The sequence below is a fragment of the Lycium ferocissimum genome, chromosome 3, assembly GCF_029784015.1.
Source record: "Lycium ferocissimum isolate CSIRO_LF1 chromosome 3, AGI_CSIRO_Lferr_CH_V1, whole genome shotgun sequence".
In the NCBI taxonomy this organism is placed as follows: Eukaryota; Viridiplantae; Streptophyta; class Magnoliopsida; order Solanales; family Solanaceae; genus Lycium; species Lycium ferocissimum.
Window position 1 is genome coordinate 71,204,397 of NC_081344.1, and position 22,069 is coordinate 71,226,465.

Below are 22,069 nucleotides of genomic sequence, written 5' to 3' on the forward strand. Positions count from 1 at the left end.
TCCATCATTCAATTATTGACATGTATATAGTACTCCCTGGAACCCAAAGGTGTGGCCCTGCGGTCGCTAAGTGGGGTTGAAAACCATGAGGTTCAAATCCTAGTGAAGACAAAAACAAGTACAGTTACACCCAAATGCAAAGATTACAACTGTTTTCACCAATGAGGACCAAACTACTCAGGAAAGGGTAATCTACAAAGGAAAATATAGCCATGAATACTAGTCAAACCTGCAAAGATTACAACTTTTTCCACCAGTAAGGACTAAAGTACTCAGAAAAGGGTAACCTTTAAAGAAAAATACAGCTAAAAATGCTAATCAAACCTGCAGTTAGCAGCAATAGCAGCAAGTCCATCAGTAGTAAAACCTTCACAAGACTGTAAAACCAAGACTTTAAAATTCTTAAAAGCCTTAGCAACCAACTCCAATGACTCATCACAAACAACCATTCTTTTAAGTCTAATTTCTTCAAAAGCAGATGGATATGCTTTAGCCATTTCATCAGCCCATGGATAAAAATGCACCCCATCCTTCAGGTACTAAATCAAAATCAGCAAAATGTGGTTTCCCTTTAATGTTTATAGATCTAATATCTGGAAACCTTTTGATCAAGATTGATGGACTAACAGCATAACAGTTTCCTATAAATACATTTTTCCTACAACAACGTTCAGCTTCATACCAAGATTTACATACTAAGGATATTGAGTTCCTGTCTTTGTCTGATGTTATGTCTGAAAATATGTGTTCTAGTACTTCTAATGGAAGTGAATTTACCATTATTGTACGGTAATGAGGGGCTAAAGTTGACATTTTTTTTTCTTTTTTTGTACAGAAAGTTCAAGAAATGAGTGGTTAATGTTCAAGAATGAGGAACCAAAGTTGACATTTTTTGTAAAGAAAGTTCAAGAATGGTGGAATCTTGGTTAATGGTGGTTCAGATCTGTGTGAAAGAAGAGGAGATGAGGGTGGTTGAGGTGGGATTAGGGGTGGGGGGGTAGTTGAAGGAGTAGGTGGGGTTGAAGAACTTGTGAGAGAGAGATGTAAGAAGATAAGGTTATTATTCTGCTGTGATGTTGGAAAGTAAGTATTGGGGGTGGGGGTTTACGTGGGGTGGGGGGATAGTGAGGTTAAATTTTAACCATGGGTTTATATGAGTGAGCCTAGAATTTGGAGTTTATGTTCCATTAATAAGGCTTCGTGTTGTATGTTGGACAAGTATAAATAATTTTGGAATAAAAATTTAGTAATTCTCTGATTATTGGTTTGTCGTAAACACTCTCTCTATCACATAAAGGTCGAGGTAAGATCCGCATATATTTTATCCACTCAGACCCCACTTGTGAAATTATGCTGGCGTGTTGTTGTTGTTGGTTTCCGTCTCATTTATGTTTGGTTACTATACGATGAGTTATCAATTCAAATGGAAGAAAAAAATCGGTTGATAAATGAATTCCAATTTGTTGACTATTACTTAGAAAATCTTGCTCTATAATCTGGTTTGCCCACCCCATCTACCTATTGTCGGAGGTCAATCGTTGCTCCCTCTCTCGAGATTGCAATCCCTATCGAGTCGGGAAGGAATGAGTAATGGGTCGGGGAATCGGGCATCGGCCCTCTTGGATCCGGTAGGAGCAGGGAATTTTATCTACTCCCCCCAATCTTCACTTTACGCCACGCCGACTCCCACATCCGGAAAGTTTGAAGCTAACTGCATGTCGAGCGCGTAAAAAAAATTAGAAATAATATCAAGATAAGTTAATTCTGTCAGATAGTAAAATAATAATAGTAAAATAATAGTATGAGGAATAATTATCTTCGGAAAATGATAAAAATACTTTTGAGGTAGGTCCCTGTTTTTTCTGCTAGACTAGATAAAGTGAAAGATATTTTTATAAACAAATAACTTCATCATAAAAATTATGTGTCCATGTTATTTTTAATATTATAAACAAACCAAACGCTCAATAAAAAAAATACTGTCAGAATAATTAATTTCAGCATAATTTGTCCTCGAATCAAACAACCCCTAGAAGTAACATTTATGTATTTACCCTAATCTTCGCAGGATTTACATACTAGGGATAGTGAGTTACAGTCTTTGTCTGATGTTATGTCTGAAAATATGTGTTCTAGTACTTCTAATGAAAGTGAATTTACCATTATTGTACGGTAATAGGGGCTAAAGTTGACATTTTTTTTTTCTTTTTTTGTACAGAAAGTTCAAGAATGAGGGACTAAAGTTGACATTTTTTTTTTATTTTTTTTTTTTGTAAAGAAAGTTCAAGAATGATAGATGTTGGTTAATGGAAGTTCAGATCTGTGTGAGAGGTGAAGAAGAGGAGAGGGGAGTGGGTGGTAGGTTGGGGGTGGGAGTTGATGGGGTAGGTGGGGTTGAAGAACTTGTGAAAGAGATGTAGAGAAGATAAGGAGCCTGTTTGGATGAGCTTAAAAAAAGCAGTTTATAAGATGGAAACAACTTATAAGTCAAAAAAATAAGTTGGTGTAATTGACCTATTTTTTAGACATTATAAAACATTTTCTACTTATAAAGACTTAGATAAGTTAAAGTAAACAAAACTAATTACTTTTTTTGATTTATTTTAAGCAAAATATTTTAAATTTTGGCCAAATTAAACAAAAAGGCTGAAAACAGCTTAGGCAACTTATAAGCCAATCCAAACGGCTCAAGGTTATTATTCTGCTGTGATGTTGGAAAGCTACAATGGGGTGGGGGTGAGGTTAAATTTTAAACATGGGTTTAGATGAGTGAACTTTGTTTCGTTTTGTATTGTCTTTTTAAACTGTTTTTTATTATGTGTTACTTGAGTCGGGGATTTTTTGAAAATGGCCTCTTTATCCCCACAGCATAAGGTTTTTGTCAGATTTGTGTATATTCTAACTTCTTCAGACCCCACCTATGGGTTATGAGAATACATTGGATATGTTGTTGTTGTTGGGTTTAGATGGGTGAAAGAAGAAAGAGGTCGAAGAGATGAATTTACCATTTAAAATTTAGGTGGAAGTTGGAACACATTGATGAACCTATTAATTTATCAGTATATTTCATTTATACCTGAACTATTTAAAAGATGTTTCAATTAAGCACTTCATAATAAAGTTTTCTTATTAGCTCTTTTCGGCTCAAATTTTTAAAAAGATTTTGCGCATGTTCTCAAACAATCATTATGTGGATAAATTATCCACCTACAATATGTCATATTCTTTAATTATAGACATCACTTGAAACATACCTTAGGACTCACGGCTTATTAAGGCCAACGCAAGTAATTAAAGAACGTAACATATTTTAAGTTGTTGCCCAATGGAAGCTTGAGAACACATACGGAAACAAATTTGAGTTGAAAGTGTCTAATAAAAAATACTACTTTATTACGTATTCAGGTGCTTAATTGAAACATACATTAATTCGAGTTTTTAAATATAATATATAATTAAAATTTTGCCTACAATTTAAGAGTTTGTCCGACCATTTGAAGTTAATGTTATTATAACAATAAAATTAGAATCAAATATTTATAAGATTAAATACTCTCTCTATATATCTAATTTAAATAAATATTATTAAATTTGTGTGAAGGGGTTGTATAAAGTTATGATTTTGATAGGTTGGACGAGTCTAAAGGGAGGCGATCGGAGACTAGTGACTTATGAGAGAGGGGAAGGGACTGAAATTGACTAATGCAAAAGATAATAATTAAGGTTATAATAATAAAATCTTTTATTGTGCTATGATGTTGAAATGTAGTGTTAGAAGGTAAATCGATTTTATGGTGATTTAAACATGTTATCTTAGTAGTATATATTTTTTCAGTTTAATTTATATGTTTATTTTTTTTTATTAATTTGTTTGTAATAATATTATTTTCTATATTTAGTAATTTTTTAATTTTAATATCTCACATAATGTATTTATGACCATAAAATTTAAATGACGTTTTGGTAATTTAAAGGAGTAGAAGGGGTGCGATTAGAGCATTATGGAAAATGGAGTGTGAGTACCGTATAAAAGATAAGGCTTTTTTCGATTTAATCATTTGAGGTTCGAATTCATTAATTTGAATTTCCATCGCGAAAATCTATTAAGGGATAAAATACTTTTTGTAGTGTGATTATTTGTTTTTAAAACTCAACCCTCGTTACTAATAATGAGAAGAAAAAAAAAACTCCAATTATAACCAAACTCTTAATAACAAGCTTTCTTAAATGAAGGGTTAAAGCGCGATCATTAAGAGTTATTATGGAATGAATACGATTCTTTCATTGTTCGCTCGAGGTTTCGCGAGAATGAAAACACTTTACTATTAGAGAGCAATTTTTTCTTTAACAAATTTTACGCGACATAAATTAGTCAAACTGCAAAGCGAATACTGAACACTAAATGAAAAAAAAAAAAAAAAAAAGGTGGAATGTATTTGGGTTAAAATTTGACCATGGTTAAGATGAGTCAAGTGGTTTGGTATATTTTGGGTGGGGACAATCATGTCATCCTTCATAAAGTGACACGTGTACTCTGCTCTTACGGTGTCCAATCAATGGGCGGCGACGAGTACGAGACGAAGGCGTAAGAGATTTTGCTTTTGAAATTTAAGGAATCTAATGATTTAAAAAGTAATTTTTTTTTTTTGGTAAAGCTTTAAAAAGTAATCAATTGTACATTATAATGTACATTTTTTACAAATTATGAAATGATTTAAGATAGACACAGTTAAAATTATTAATTCGTACATTCTCTGTATAATAATTTAAATGATGTTACTGTTTATATATTGTGCTTTTAGGTTATCAATTAACCCCTTGGGTGAATTTAGTTTTGGAAGTTTTCTGATAATATTGAAACTTAACTAAATTGTTACTGTAGATGAAATGAGATCTCTTGCCTTATTAGTATTTGAATAGAAGTTCATATCTTTTATTTGTAAAAATTAAGAACTCTTGTGAGAAGATAATAAAAATATATATTTTTTTTTTTGTAAAGGGTTATAAAATCATTTCTCCCGTAATGTATATAATATAATTAATCCACAATAAAAATACTAAAAGCTCTATTTAGGAGTTTTGAAACATAAAACAACATATATATCTGTTAGGAAAGAGGAGAAACTTATACATAAATCAGAGCGAAGCTAAAGTATCTGTTATGTATTCGACAAAATTCAATAGCTTTAATCTAAATTCAGTATTTGTGTTAAGAAATCTACTTATTAATATGTATAAATAATTTATCCAACATCAAATACATTACCTTTTCTAAAATTTAAAATGCATAAACACAAAATTCCAGATCCGCCTTTAACTAAAACCAGAAATACAAAAGATTTCATAGCATTAACTAGCATGTTTGAAATTATTTTTTTCTTTTGAACGAGATGTTGAGAATAGAATTGAAAAACAACAACTTACGATTTTGTTTATTCGTGAAAAAAGTATATATTTCGGGTTACTTTTCGAAAATTAGTCTGGTTTTCAAACCAAATCATTTGATTTTATTATTATTTTTATTCTTATAAAAAGAACTTTTTAAAAAAAATACTACTAAAGGAATAGTGAAGATGAAAGCAATGTTTGAATCCTTTTACACATTGTGGGGCAGCAAGCATTAGTGAGTGGTCGTTTTCGTTTTTTCTTCCTTGCAGACCTATTTATAAAGTGCTATTATTGTATTGTATGAGTGGTGAAATGGTGCAAGGAGAATCTCATGATTCTTAGTAGGCGTTTCGAAATGAAAATAAAATATTTTTCAGTTTATTTGACATTTTAAAGTTGGAGTTGAAAATGATATTGTGTTTGGTTATAGTTTTTGCAAAGAATATTTATTTGTTTGAATGTATTGAAAGTGAATATTTGATTGTTTGAATGTACTACAACTTGATTATTTAAAATATTCATGGCCAAAAGTTGATTTCAAATATAAAGTTAAAAATTCGCGGCCGCGTCCTTAATACACAGCTATATTTTTTTTTTTTCATTCGGTGATTTATATTCATTTTGAGCTTGATTAATTTAGATTTAGGTAGAAAATTTTACTTTAGAGATAAATTGTTTCATAACAAAGGCGAACTACAGAATAAATGAGTACTTATCACTCCGTCATCACCCTTGTTAATAATATTATCTATTAATATATGTCATTTCTTACATTATTATTTGTATGCATAACTGTAGTGCCAATTTTTTGTGATTTCAAGAGGATGAGTTCAATTAATTTAAAAAAAAAAAAAAAAAACGCAAAAGTTCATTTAGTAGGATTCGATCCCACAATCTTAAGATTAAAAAGACACAATTTAATTTATCTGATCTAGTTTGAGCACATGTTCCTTTTAATATTAAATATATTTTACTAATATATATCGTAATATATCGATTTAGTCGGATGATCATGTGTTTACGTGACCCATTTTTTATACCTGGATTCACCCCGGTGCATAACCATTTCTATTATAGTCTTCGCATGATTATTAATTTGTGAACCGAACGATAACATGGTTGTAGAGATAGTTCGTCATTTTCGAGCAATCATTTTTTTATTGTGTGATATTTAAAACTAATTGATTCGACTAAAGATTAGATACCGAACTTGGCACTATTTATATATCTACCATTCATTTGATAATGGATTAAAATTCGCTTGGTACGTTGATTCATGGGATAAGGGATACAATTTTGTGATAATATTATAAGTTTATTTCATGTTTGAATTTTTGTATTTTGAGATCCAACTAGAAATTTCATGATTGTTTATACCACAATTGTGATATGATGTTTAGCTCACATTTTGATGTAAGATACTAGCAATTAGGATCATTAATTTCAGAATTAACACCACAATGACATATTTCCCCCTTTTCCAAAGCTCGTCTTCAAATTTAAAGTTTTAAACCGAATACTTTTATTTAAAATTGGATTCATATATCTCATTTTTTTATTCGATGAACCAAATATTTAGCAATAAAAATATATCCATTAAATAATTTCATGATTGTTTAATTCTTGTGTAGTGTTTGGGTATAACTCGTTTACAAATCAAACAACCCGTAATTACACTGATCATTAACTTTCCTTTCAGCCAACAACCTACGATAAAGAAGGATTAAGTTAAAAAGCCGATCACCTAATCACTTAGGGGTCGTTTGGTACCTTTGGCCGTGATTATGCGATTCGTGAATGTAGGTATTAATTACGCAGGTTCAATTACGCCAGATATTATTTATACGGCGATTAGTTGCAGGTTTATTTATGCATGATTTAGTTATGCATAAATTAGTTCTTTGAATGTTGGTTTCTTATATTAAAATTAATAAGTATTATATATTTTTTAAAATTAAAATATTTGTTTAATATTTAAATTAAAATATTATATTTCATTACAAACATTAAAATATTATATTAAAAATTATGTAAAAATATTTGTTTAGAAAAGGGAAGTATTTTAGTGAGAAGTGATAAGGGTAATATTGTCATTTCAATTTTTTAATCATGTATTAGTTATTTCATCTTCAACCCCGCATAAAATAATACATAAATTCTCTCATAACTTATACATCTATTACAGTTTACGCGTTTCTAAACAGTTAAATCAACATCGTACTAATTTTATACATGAATAATTTACTACCTTACTAGCTACCAAACATAGTATAAGTATGCAGAAATTAATAAATAAATAAGATGTCTCTTTGCTAACTACCAAACGTTATATTAATTATGTAGAGAATAATACATGAATAAGTGGTCTCTTAACAAACTATCAAACGACCCCTTAAAGTAAAATTGACCATTGTGTACAGTACACACACAATCGGTTTATAATTTATGCATATCGATTAAAAAATAAATTTTATACTCGACCGATTATTTGTGTAAAGAATTCCAATAAAACTAACCGTTTTTTACGAGTTAAAAACATCGATACATGTCCAAAGCTGACAGATTTTATAATGATATCACATTTGTCAATCTCATACCTAATAATAATAACTTCACCTGTTCTGTACTTTGACCAAATCTTTTTCTTTCCTACTTCTTCACTTTCATCATAAGCAGTTAAGCACAAGTCTTTTCATTGCACTATTCAAATGCTTACTTTTTTCCTTTTTTATTTTATATTTTATCACCACATTTTTTTGACTTAATTACATTCCCTATTCTGGTTCTTATAAGAAATTTATACTATATATTTTCGTATATTATTTGACGGAGGTAAATTTAGGATTTGAAATTATGATTTTGATAGTGACCTCAAATCAATACCACTTATATAATGTAATTGAATTTATATTTAATGAATTCTCACCACTTGTTAAATTGCACTGGGTATGTTGTTGTTGTTGAGTTTTTATGAAGTTGTTACATGGATTGCCCTTCAAACGCACTGGTCTTTAATTTTTGGCTCTCATATTCGTGGTCTTTAATTTTCGCCGTTGTTGCTTATTTAATCAAAATACCTAGACTTGCTTCGCTCGGCATAAGTTCTTTAATATTTTTATCTCCGCAACATTTTGCCTCCCCCGCACAAGTTTTGTAGGAATTAAGTTATGCAACATAAGTTGTGTAGTATTCTTCAGATTATGTTGAGTGTTGAAAATTTTATTTTTTTGGGCGTAACTTCTATGGATGTTATGATACATATGCGAAGCTAAACGCAAACTGTTTCGATCGATATCTAAACTTATATTGTTTTTTCAGATTATGTTAAATATTGAAAGTTTTGCCTTATCCGGCATAACTTATGGGATGTTGTGATACATATGCCAAAACTAAACATAAACTATGCCGAGCAAAGACTAAGTTATGCCACGCCAAAAGTGTTGAAGGACAAAAAAATTAAAGACCAATCGAAAATAGGGACATTTGCGCAAATGATCAAATTTTTATGAAGCAATTGCGTAGTTTGGCCTTCAAATGGAATGGTCTTTAATTTTTGTTCTTCTAGAGTTTTGAGGCAAACTATACCTTAGACCTTCAGGCATGCCAAAACTCTACCTACTTGAATGCAAACTTCTAATTGCAGGCAGAGTTTTGCATGTAAAATTCTACTTATCCAAACCTCTACTTTGTGAAATTCTTTATTTGAGAAAAAAAAACCCCCGAACTTGGCAAGTTTAAATTAAACTAAGTTGTATTTATTTACCCCCCCTTAACAACTTTCAAGTTAATTAAATACCCCGCTTAATGACGTGGCAAGAAAGTGTGTTGACTTTCTCAAAAGCGTGGAAGGGGAAAAAAACACCAAAAATGATTCCGAGCAGTACATATGTCCTCTTCTAATTGACGACAATTTATTATACTTAATTATACTCTTTTAATATTTTATTTTTCCTTTTTTTTTTTTTCTTTTCTTTTCTTTCTTTTTCTAACCCCACCCCCGCTAAAAGTTCTTCCCCATCCTCCAAAGGTTGCTGCTATGTTCCTCAGCTTCTTTCTTCCTTTTTTTAAAAAAAAAAAAAATTTCTCCTTTCTTTGTCTTGATGGGCCGTGCATTTTCTTCATTCTTAAGTATTTGAAGGTAGTTCGTGCAATTTCTTCATTGTTGTTGCATAATTCCATTTGAAGGGCAAGCTTTATTGGTTCTTCCATTTTCTCCCCATGTGTTCCGAGGTTTTCGAATCGATTTGAAAAAATGACATTGAAAGTTTTCAAAATCATTTGAGATTTTGAAGATTTGTGGGTTGATATCAATTCGAATTTTAGTCCAAAATTTATGGGTTTTCTTAATTTGGTGATTTGAATGAGAAATAGAAACAAAATTGATAGTGAATCTAGAAGAAGTGCTGCTAGAAGAAGGATCCACTATTGTCTTATTTTTTTTTTTGATTGTAGTGCCACTTAGCGGGTATAGAAATGAAATTAGGATATGATTCGCGTGAGTAGATTGAAAATCTCAATCTAGGTGAAGGCAAAAATTAAAGATTCATTCTTGGCAGCTCTCTTTCCGAGTTCATAATTTAAAAGCGACGAGAAGTCGATGAAAATAGGCAAAATTTAAAGATAATTAATGCAAACATTGCTCGGCTCATCAAATGGTGGTGTGTGTAGGGACATTTGGTGGTGGTGGTGGGGTGTGGCAAATGATCAAATTGGAGGTGGGGAGTTTAGCAATTGCGTAGTTTGGCCTTCAAATGGAATGGTCTTTAATTTAATAAAATAATAAAATCTTCTAAGAATGAAGAAGAAAGAAAAAAACAAAATAAATAAAAAATAACTAAAAAAAAATTTAATGACGTGGACCAATCATCGGAATGATGAACAACACCCACCTACGCGAATGCAAATTTAATTAGCTTGAAAGTTGTTGCATGTAAATAAATACAACTTAAGTCCAAGTTGCTAAACTAAGTTTTGCGTAAATTCTTTATTTTTTTTATTGAGTTGGGGTTCGAATCTAAAACCTTGAGGTATTAGGCGAAAGATAAAAATTAAAGACCACCAATTTGAGGGATAAAAATTAAAGACCAGTGCTCTTGAAGGGTAATCCGCACAAAAAAATGATTGATATCTTCAAATCTTGTGTTAATTTTTTTAAAACATCAAGTCTTCTGCTTTCGACAGTTTTTTTGCACGGATTGTCCTTCAAAGGCGATGGTCTTTAATTTTTGTCACTCAAATTCTTGGTTTTTAACTTTTGTCTTTCGATTAAAAAAATAGCTAAAAATATCTCAAAATTTTGAGTTCGAACTCGCGCTCAGTTAAAAAAATATTATTTCATAAGACAAGACTTCGCTAAAAGTTTGCCTTAAGGCATAATGAGCCTGTTTGGATTGACTTATAAATTGCTTATAAAAAATTTTCAAATTTTTTTTGAGTGTTTAGTCTACGGAGTTTAAAGCCATTTTGTGTATAAAATAAGCCTAAAAAATAATTGAGCCCGTTTGACTTACTTTTATCTAAAGTACTTTATAAAAAATAACTTATAAAAAAAAAATAAGTTACCCCAATTTTTTTTTTTTTTTTTGTTTATGTTCTTTTCGCCTTATAAGCTGCTTATTTTAAGCCAATCCAAACAGGCTCAATATGTCTTAAAGGAAAAGTGTGCCTTAAGGTAGAGGTTTGTCAATTTGCCTTGCGAAATTTTGCAAGACAGCTGAAATTCTATAAAAATTAGGCCTTAAGGCATAACTTTTGCCTGAATAAGCCTACTGTTCCTACAAAATTTAGCCTTGTGATTTTTTTTTTATTTTCGATTCCAATAGAGAGAGAGAGAGAGATTTTAGAGAGAGAGATAAAAAGAGAGAGAGAGAGAGAGAGAGAGAGAGAGAGAGAGAGAGAGAGAGAGAGAGAGAGAGAGAGAGAGAGAGAGAGAGAGAGAGAGAGAGAGAGAGAGAGAGAGAGAGAGAGAGAGAGAGAGAGAGAGAGAGAGAGAGAGAGAGGATAATAATTTAAGGGACAAAAATTAAAGACGCCCGAATAAGGACAATCGTGCAAAGTTGACAAATGTTTTCCAAGTTACTTTGCTTCTTAAATAAGTTACGTTACTCTTACAAAAACATCCTTTTGCAACTTTACTTCGAAGTTCTAATTCTATCACAATACGACATATTTTCATCGTACCTTACTTGTTAAGCAAAACATTTTTTTTTCACCCGAGTTAAACAAGTTTTAATCTCTGTTCTCAATGTCATATAAATGAATTTTATTCTACACTGCCGATGCTCAGCAACTTAAAAGGTAAATATTTATTACTTCAGTTTTTTTTTATTTTTCATAACAAAATGAAATAAGAAAGAAAAAAAAAGAATCATTCACGTTCTGTATCTGTTTGTAGGAAAAAAACAGTTAAAAAAAAAAGAGGAGGATTTTTTTTTGTATACTTATTTGTATCTATTAGTATGTGATCAATCAACTTGATTTTGATTAAACAGATTACCTTAAGCTTTAAAACACAATTCTAATTACAATTATGCAAACTTAAGGGACCATTAACCGTGTTTTTTGTTGTGATGACTTGGTGTCAGTACCTTAACTTGCATAAAGTTGAACACGATACATAAATTTTGGAGGTGTCTAGATGATCATTTTGTAAGTTGGAGTGTTCAATTGTCTAAGTGAAGACAAGTTAAGGTGCCTAACTTGTGCACACTCAAAGTTCGAGAACATACTTGTCACCGAGAGCTCAGTCCGAGAGCCTGTTTATGTATTATGCCTTGTATCTACTGTGTGATCAGTCCACTAGTTTATTTTTGGGATTTAACTTATATAAACACTAATAGTACATTATCGGAAATAACCTCTCTACCCCACAAGTTAGTAATAAGTTGTGTTATACACCCCACCCTCGCTGGACCCCACCATTTGGGATTATACTAGGTATGTTGTTGTTGTGTTCTAACTTATATAGATACTAATAGTACACTATAGTACCTATTGTAGCAGGTAATTTGTCTTATATTGTCTTGGTTACTAATTGGATTTTTTATGAAGGCTCACATGTAGTTATCTTTATGTGATGACAAATTTTTGTAACAATGTCAGTGTATGGAAGCTAAACTCTTTGTTTTATCATACTTGGAACTTTTTTTTAAAAAAAAGAGAAATTTCTTCCATTAATTTGATTGATCTAGATAAGTTGTCAAATGTGATTTGGATCTTTCCTGTTGTCATAATTGGTTTTGATATAAGATTTTATCTTGTTTCCTTTTTTAAATAATTCTTGACGGATTTCTGCCATATATTGCCATCCTCCTTGCTGGCTGTATAGACGGGTTGTCCCTCGCTGTCGCGTTCTTTTAATCTATGGATTAGAGGAACAAACTTAGTTGAATGAAACAGCAGACGGGGTATCGGCTAGCGCCCTTGACATGTACTTCCGAACCCTCCGACACTGTAAAAGTGGCCTTCTCGTTCGAACTTAGTATAAATATTTGATGTTGGGAAAAATATGTATATTTGAATTCAAGTTTTATGCGCTGATGATGTAAAAAATGTTTATACAATCAAGTCATTTATAAGGTAATTATAGGTAAATCTTAGTTGGCACCGGATAAAAATGGTAACTGACCTACTATAATGGATTAACTTAATCTTTACATTATATATAACTTGAATCTTATATATAATCTTTTGAACGTATTATTGTAATCTAACTCTTGGATATTAAAATCCTCCAGTTTCTTGATTAGGCAATTCTTTTATCTTTTGTTGTATTTACTAGTAATGATAAAGTTGCTTTCTTTTAATTGGTAATACAAATTTGAAAACAGGTACAGGGAACTTATTGCGGTGTTTCTTGACTGGTTGTGGCTAGTTGCAACTATGGGGTTGGATGCTGTGGCGAGATTGGGGGTGCGGATATTGTCGGATGATGATCAGGTCTCTGTGGATTCAATAAATCTGTTTGTAGCTCTTCTTTGTGGATGCATCGTGATTGGTCATCTTCTTGAAGAGAGTCGTTGGATTAACGAGTCCATCACCGCTCTTGTTATCGTGAGTTTTATTTTTCCTTTACTGAATCAATGTTGTATCATGTATGTATGCACATATGTAAAGGACTCTTCATGTACGAGCTAGAAGAGGGAACGCCCTTTAAGATTTGAACTCTTCACCTAAGGGGCGTCGAGTGAAGTTGTAAACCCAAGACTGCAATTTTAGCCCTGAAATAGGCGGAGCTACGGTTTTGAGTTCATAAATTCAGGATTCTCCAAATGACAGCTCACTGGTTTCTTAATAAATTATTTATACATGATAAGTAAATTTTAAAACACAAATACAGGGTTCAGGCCAAATCTACTGGGCTTGCCGAACCCGTAGATAGGCTAGTAGCTCCGCGTCTGAGCACACACATATACATGCATAATAGTAAGATTTGAACTTTGCACCTAAGTGAAGTGGAGTAAAGTTATAACCACTAGGCTGCAATTTTTGTCCGTGCACACATTACATGCATAATATTACCTCTTGTACGAGCTAGAAGAGAGAAAGAGGGAATGCCCTTGGGAAGATTTTGGAATCCACACCTAAGTGCGCCGAGTAAAGTTGTAACCACAAGAACTACAACTTTAGCCCGACAAAACACACATACATGCATAATGCTGCCTTATTACAAGCTAGAAGAAGGAACTCCCTCAGTAAGATTTGAACTCTGCACCTAAGTGGAGTTGAGTAAAGTTATAACCACTAGGCTGCAATTCTAGTCTGTGCATATGATACATGCATAATATTACCTATTTACCCTTGTACAAGCTAGAATAGGGAATCCCCTTAGTAAGATTTGAACTCAAGGGTAGAGCTAGTGTTCAAGGTATGGGTTCGGATGAACCAAGTAACTTTGGTCCAAACTCTTTATCTTAAGGATCCATTTAATAAATACAAATTATGAATTCAGAACCCAGTAACTTAAAGGGGCTAGAATCATGAATCCATAAGCTTCAAATTCTTGCTCTGCCTGTGTTTGATCTATACCTAAGTGGCGCTAAGTGAAGTTGTAACCACTAGACTACAACTTTAGTCGGTGCACGCACATATACGTGCATGAATCATGATACCTATTGTGAATTTTGCTCAAAACATTTTTAGAGTGGACTATGCTTTTGGATTTTGCTGCAATTGGTCGATCTTTGTTGTTTTGGTGGCAGGGTTTATTTACTGGAGGCATCATTTTGTTAACTACTAAAGGAAAGAGCTCTCATCTCTTAGAATTTGACGAACAGCTCTTCTTCATTTATGTTCTGCCACCTATCATATTTAATGCCGGGTAAGTTGTTTTCTCCCTGCCTTTATGTGACATGTCAACTTTAATGTGGTTGTCACAGTTGTTTGAGTTCGTTAGGATTGTTGCTTACAGAAACCAGGAAAAAAGTGTGCTGTTTTTCTCTATTCCACAAAGTTACTGTAGATGTTAAATGTACTTGATGAGACTGACACGTCACTATTTTTACTTTGTCAGTTTCCAGGTGAAAAAGAAGCAGTTTTTCAGGAATTTTATGACTATTATGTTGTTTGGTGCGGTCGGCACATTGATATCTTTCAGCATCATATCATTTGGTAAGCCCAGCTTTCTCAGTCCTGCTCTTCAATCAACTTAAGATAACCCATTCCGTGAAGTGAGGATCTTTTTCACGTGTTCAAATGCTTAGTGAGCTGAAGTTGTACTCTCGTATTAACATTTTTGTAGTATTTTTACTTTATTTATGCTTGTAGTGATCTTGGAGTTTTGGGGGGGGGGGGGGGATTGACCTTTGCCTAGAGTTAGTTGAAAATCTGAATCGATAATAAAAGGTGTGTGTTAGCATTTGAATGTCATGTCCTTAACTCTGTATGACAGCATCTAAGTGGAGCAACTTAAAGAAGTAGTTAAGAATTTCTAAGTTTACCTTATTCAAATTACTTCACCAAGACATTGTCCTTCAGTTAAACAAAACTTTTATGTTTCTTAAAATGCTTTGCCACAGTGTCAGAATGCAATTTTTCACCAATATACAAGGTTACTGTGTGTGTATATTCCAAGTGTCTTGTCCTTTCTGCAACTGCATAAAGCAAAATGGTTTCTTAATAGTTAAATTGTCACCATGTAGAAGCCAAAAAGAATTTACTAGTTATCAGGTTTTAGCGATGGTTCCTTTAGTCCTTCCTCCTTAAGAAGCTCTATTTGTTGTTTTTACTTCTACATGGGATATCTCTCTTGGTCGCGCTAACTTGAAAATTTTGTTTTAGGCGCAAAGGAGTTACTGGGAAAGCTTGATATTGGTTTTCTGGAGCTACGAGATTATCTCGGTACTAGTCATTCCTCTTCTTCAAATTGCAGTTGATGTTTCAGGTTATCAATTGTAGATGTTATAATTTTGGTTGTTACCATAAGGCCTCATTTGTTTAAGAGCTAGCAAAGGATACAAAATGACTAATATGAGGGCAAGGCACAGAAATATGGAAGGACCGCCGTTTCCTTTCTGTACTTCAATCTGATCGAGCTGAGTTTGAAACAGTGAATTCAATCACAGCGGCGGAGCCAGATTGGCCCACGGATGGTCAATTCAATCCCTTTGCCAGAAATTCACACTGTGCAGAAGTTAAATTTTGTGTTATATATATAAAATCCCATTAACACAAGGAAAGCTTCTGTGCTAGTAAAAAAGTTACAAAAGACATTTTAAGTTATGAGTTTGACTTCCACCTGTTTTTTCTTAGTATTTTTTTTGGATCCCCTCGTCTCTCATCCTGTCTCCGCCTCTGTAACGTGGTACCATAACCTTGTGAGAATATCTTCTTAGTCCGGATTTGAGTGCCTAAGAACTATGTTTCTCGGACTCTTCAAAACGTCAACAGTTGCTTGTTGGATCCTCCAAAAGTAATGCATTTTTGGAGGATCCGACATGGGTGCGGCAACATTTTTGAAGAGTCCTAGAGCAACATAGTAAGAACCAATCCTCATATAATTATTTCATTTAATGATATGGATAAACTTTTGAGCTGAGTCTTTTCACGGTTGACATTTCGGTTTTTAAAAAGCATGCTTTTTAGGGAGAGATGCTATTTCACCAATCGAGTCACAATTCACAAGTATCTAACATATTCATACCTAACGATTTTGTTAAAAGTGGTGACCAAAGGATGGTGAGTATTGAAAAAAAGTTCTGAATCTGGGGGGACACTTCACTATATATTAATATGTTGGAACCCCTTTTATTATTAACAGTACTATAATAATATAATTTTTGATAAAGGGTGGCTTCTCCTATGTCGTGTTAAATTCGCATCCCAATTCATTACATACCGCCAAGCCATTTTTTTATTAACATAATGACACCGGGCCCTTATTGCCATCGTTCCGCCATCCCGACCAGTGAATCATTAAGATTCTTTTTTTCAATAGAATCTTTTGCATTCACAAGTTCCATTTTTACCTCTCAATTTTTGATTATTTTGAATACTTTTTCTGTAGCGATTGGGGCTATTTTTTCAGCAACAGACTCTGTTTGCACCTTGCAGGTATGGATTTCCGCCAAATATTGCGATGGATTATGTGAGTAAAGGAGGTATGAGATAGCAACTTGTGTATAACTGAATGTTTTGTGCTTAATTCTCAGGTGCTTAATCAGGACGAGACGCCTCTACTCTACAGTCTAGTCTTTGGGGAAGGAGTGGTAAATGATGCAACATCTGTGGTACTTTTTAATGCGATCCAGAAGTTGGATCTCTCCCACATAAACTCACGGGTTGCTTTATCGTTTACTGGAAATTTACTCTACCTGTTTCTTGCAAGCACTTTCCTGGGAGTTTTGGTAAGTATCACACTTTCTTGCTTTATGTTTTTTGCACATTTGGCCCGTGTCTCAGTCCCACTGTGGCTGATCATCCTCTCGAACAAGCTGTTTATTATCGATTTCGCACACTATTTCCTTTGTTTAATAGCTATTTTTCTTCAATTCCTCTTTATAAATAACAAATTGAGGATTTAGTTACGATTAGAGATCAAATTTTTGTCTTCATCCATGGATCCTTTATTCATACTTATTCAGTAGGAAGTATTGATACAATTCAAAAATTATGTGTGGTGATTTCATAATCACATCACGAGAATGTGTATTATGCCAACCCCTGACCTGCCTCCGACTACTAAAATTGAATTCATTTTAAATTATCCTTTGGTCAGGGTTAGGGACAAAAGCTAAGCTCGAAGTAAAGTCAAATACGAGCCCCTTCTTGGGGGGATTTCCCTTTTGCTTCTCGACCTACGGGGTATTAATAGCCATTTCCCGTTGTTATTCCCCTCTCAAGAACAGGTTCTTTCACGTTACTCGCCTGTCAGCCATTGGGAATACCACTTACTGTTTGACTCTCATGTGTTAAGCATGTTGCCAGTGTTTATCTTGAGCCAGGATTGAACTCTTGATAAGATTTATAGTTGCATTACTTATAGCTTTCCTTGTTCATAAACAAAGTGGATTTGAATGTTATTTCTTTCCAAGGCATAACTTTGTTTCCATACTCTTCATATTCACCTGGCTCCACGACTTTGTTCGGGAATATATTCCATTTCTTTTTTCATAGATGCCCAGACAGTGACGTTTATTTGATTGTTTTAACATTGTTTCTTGGTCATAGAAGAATTTGTATTCATTGGCATGACATCTACTATTTCAAATATCTTTGTATTTTTCTGTTTGAGCAAGTCTGAAATTTTTTTGATCTCCTTGAGCAATGTTGTTAGAAGTTAGAACTAGGTCAATTCTTCTAGGTTTTTTATACTCCCTCGTTTGATCGGATTATGCGAACCGTCTATCACTATTTACTGAAGCTGGACAAAAACCTTAAAGAGGCTTAATGCAAACTAGTTATATGACATCTTGCTCTTAAATGCAGGTCGGATTGCTAAGTGCTTACCTAATAAAATGGATATATCTTGGCAGGTGTGTTTGGCTTTCTTCCATGATCTTTCTTTCAGTTTAATTAATTGGTTAATTTGTTATTGTGTATTTAACGAGAATTTTGGATGTTAAGAATACATGGCATGACTAAGGATTCTCAGAAAGTGTTCTTTGGGTATCATACAGATATTTATATATATTCTGCACTTGTAACTCTAGAAGCTGTTCGTTCCACTTGCAGGCACTCAACTGATCGTGAAGTTGCTCTCATGATTCTCATGGCTTACCTTTCATATGTGATGGCAGAAGTAAGTTTCTGCATGATGTGAACATCTGTACCGATGTTATACTTACTACCTCTGTTCTAGCATGTAGTTTGTTGATTATTGATCGTGCTAATTATGCTCCTTCCTTTCAGCTGTTTGACTTAAGCGGAATTCTTACAGTATTTTTCTGTGGGATTGTCATGTCACACTATACCTGGCATAATGTGACCACCAATTCTAAAGTGACAACAAGGTATGTTTACTCAGAAATCACTTGTTCAAAATGTCTTCATCATTTTGATTAAAGGGTGTGTTTGGTATGAAGGAATTTTTTTTCTTTTTGGAAAATAAGTGGTTTTTCTTACTTATTTTCTTGTGTTTGGTATGGAAACAGAAAATGTTGTCCTGTACATAATCTAGGCAAACACTATGGGGGCAGGGGGATGGGAGTAGGTGTCCGGGGTGGTGGGGCTGGGGTTATGGTGGTGGGGGTGGAGGTAGGGCGTGGTTTGGTTTCCTAGAGAAACTGTTTTTCAAAAATTTTAACTAACCAAACATGGGAAATGGAGATTATACTGGGTATGTTGTTGTAAACATGGGAAATGGAGATTCTAGGAAACACACCCGAAATGTTATCCTTCTTTAGGAACTTGTCAAAGCAGCTATATATATGTTTCTTAGTTTAACTAATTTTATTTTTTCACAGGCATGCTTTTGCAACGCTGTCATTTATTGCGGAGATTTTCATTTTCCTTTATGTTGGTATGGATGCCTTAGATATTGAGAAATGGAGATTCGTTAAAGACAGGTAAAATTTCAATATCTATTTCCTTATAAAAGTAACATATGTGTTGGTTTTCTCCTGAAATAAGTTGTGCTTCGAATTCAAGTATTGTATACGTCATTGTCCGATCCTATGTAGGAACTACTTGTAATAACGAACTTGCAAAATGGATTTGTTATCATATAGAGATTCGTCGTTCCTAACCCTGCTTCATCTTAGTTGTTATTTGAACCCCTGTTTATCATAAACCGTGTCTCCGAGTTCCATTTATTTGGCCTTCTTAATCTAATTTGATTATCGTTGTGTGGGTTTCCTATTCCATAGTCCTGGAAAATCTGTTGGAGTAAGCGCTACGCTGCTTGGCCTGGTTCTGGTTGGTAGGGCGTGCTTTGTGTTCCCGTTGTCTCTGTTATCCAATTTTCTGAAACGATCCGAGCATGACAAGTTTGGTCTCAAACAACAGGTTATATCTCAATTTTTGTCCTAGGCTCCTAGCCATCCTCTATAACAACTTTTCATTATAGCAGTGATGTTTCTTGTGGTTCCTATCTTTCATGTTATGTTATATTACGTGTTCTCTATAACAACATTTTGCTATAGCAACCAAAGAATATTGGAACAAACGATGCCATTATTGAGAGGTTTGACTGTACTTCTTCAACTTCACAGGTTACAATATGGTGGGCTGGTTTAATGCGAGGATCTGTCTCCATGGCCTTGGCTTATAACCAGGTAGATATTTGAACTTATCAGCTATTCTTCTAAAATGTATAGGCACATGTGTCTGCCCCTTGGGGACATCCGATAAAATGGAATTCTTTAGGCATGCTAGTTTACGTCAGGGGCGGAGTCATAGTGTTAACTACAGGTAGTAACTTTGGCTTGAGCCCTGTATTTATTTTTTTTTAAAAAATTGTTTAGTATTCACAAATATCTATTCTGGACCAGTAAGCAAAAAAAAATTGTGGTTCAGAACTCATAAACTAAAAAACATGCCCCAAGATTCTTAGTTATTTTTAGTACGTTAAAAATTTGTTTTCCGAAATAAGTGTGTAGGATACAGAAAACTCGAAAACATATTTTGTTCATTAAATAGAATAGTGAAAATTTCTCCTGTTGTGCAGTTTACCAGGTTTGGCCACACCCAACAGCCAGGAAATGCAGTTATGATCACCAGCACAATTACAATAGTTCTCTTCAGTACAGTGGTAAGTGACATTTTTCCTTTGACCAGAGCATTTTATGTATATAATATTATATGTTGAATCCCCTTGACTTTCGTGTGTTTACTTCTTTATATTTTGACTCTCCTTAGTGAAAATCCTGGCCCCCCCCACTGCTAGCCCTTAACCCGAAATGAGATAAAAAATGGTCCTCACTTCTTTAGAAACTTGTCTAATCAATATTGGTATGCATTTAAAGTTCTCAAGTCTTCATTCTTCGTTTTACAACATTTACGCCTCGGTCTTAAACAAGTTGGGGTCGGCTATATGAATCATACCATATTACTCCATATAAACTCATCTCGGGCCAATAGTATACAAAATAAAAATAAAAATAAAGATAAAAAAAATACTAAAAGTGCTTCGTTATAGAGGACACTTAAAATTTTCGATTTAGCTAAATGTAATTGTTTTGCTTTAGAAAATGTAATTGTTTTGACCCTTTTTAGGTGTTTGGGTTGATAACCAAGCCCCTTGTACGGTTCTTGTTGCCTTCATCACAAGGTGTCAACGGCCTGATTTCTTCCGAGCAATCGTTTGCACGTCCACTGCTCACCAACGGGCAAGACCCGGAAGTTGAGATGGGAAATGTTGATTTTCGTCGACCAGCCATTTTGAGTATGCTACTGAAGAAACCTTCTCACACTATTCATAACTATTGGAGAAAGTTCGATGATGCTTTTATGCGGCCCCTATTCGGAGGCAGGGGATTCGTGCCCGATGCACCCGAGTTATCCAAAGGAGGATGTGATCAATATTAACATTGTAAAAACAAGAGAGTTTCTTGAAGTTTTATTAACTTACTAACTTCAGTGTTTAGTGTTTTAACTGTAATCATGGGCGGAGCTAGGGCGCCGAAAGGGGGTTCATCCAAATCCGCTTGGCCAGAAAATTACATTGCATATATAAGGTCAAGATTATCGTCCATGTATATATATAAAGTAAATGATGAATCCTTATTTTACTATTTTATACTTTAAATCTTCTTTGTGAATGTTCTGGCTCCGCTACACCTACTATGATATTGTAGATAATCATTCATTGTATCTCATTGGTTACTTACTTACATGCTTGTATGTAGTACAATATTTAATGTGGAATTATGATTTAACATAATATCACTGAGCTGTTGTGGCTTTGTATTTTTGCTTAGACCAGCTTTTGTTATATGCTATAAAACTGCTATTTAATGTGTAATAAGTAGTATAATAGGGATTGGACCAAATTCAATAGAAAACATTTTGTTTACAATCAAATGATTTTAGTGCTCAATCTTTTTTGCTTGCTCTGATCTATTTGCCCTCAAACTTCGAGAATAGTAAAGTTACATTGGGGCCATATAGGGCCATTATGCTCATTATGAAACTTATTGAAGAGAAAATATCACCAAAGCGAAAAAAAGAGAACTTTGAATTGTGGGTACAAAGAGCTTAATTTTAAATGAAGTAATTGGTGCCATTCAAAGACGAAAATGTAATA

The 22,069-nt window shown here is 33.5% G+C and overlaps 1 protein-coding gene, 1 long non-coding RNA gene and 1 pseudogene across 3 annotated transcripts; 2 read left to right on the forward strand and 1 right to left on the reverse strand.

The window, feature by feature from the left end:
- The window catches only part of LOC132049064 (GTP-binding protein SAR1A-like), a 3,388-nt pseudogene extending 2,891 nt beyond the window's left edge, over window positions 1–497 (reverse strand).
- A 227-nt stretch (window positions 498–724) lies between these two features.
- LOC132051250 (uncharacterized) lies at window positions 725–2,270 on the forward strand. The gene is made up of 2 exons (XR_009413641.1): window positions 725–860; window positions 2,223–2,270. It is a non-coding gene; the product is annotated as an uncharacterized LOC132051250 (long non-coding RNA).
- Window positions 2,271–11,634: 9,364 nt separating this feature from the next.
- Window positions 11,635–21,742, forward strand: LOC132050661 (sodium/hydrogen exchanger 1-like). 2 transcript variants are annotated; one of them, XM_059442021.1, is made up of 15 exons: window positions 11,635–11,685; window positions 13,218–13,440; window positions 14,589–14,707; window positions 14,900–14,997; window positions 15,667–15,726; window positions 16,892–16,938; window positions 17,037–17,231; window positions 18,313–18,359; window positions 18,559–18,625; window positions 18,736–18,836; window positions 19,290–19,391; window positions 19,692–19,830; window positions 20,037–20,099; window positions 20,492–20,575; window positions 21,040–21,742. In XM_059442021.1, the coding sequence occupies exons 2-15, from the start codon at window positions 13,270–13,272 to the stop codon at window positions 21,349–21,351; spliced, it is 1,605 nt and encodes a 534-aa protein (XP_059298004.1). In that variant the 5' UTR covers window positions 11,635–11,685; window positions 13,218–13,269; the 3' UTR covers window positions 21,352–21,742. The 2 variants fall into 2 exon arrangements, with proteins under 2 accessions (XP_059298004.1, XP_059298003.1); XM_059442020.1 differs by lacking the exon at window positions 11,635–11,685 and adding an exon at window positions 12,794–12,817.
- The last annotated feature ends 327 nt before the right edge of the window (window positions 21,743–22,069 follow it).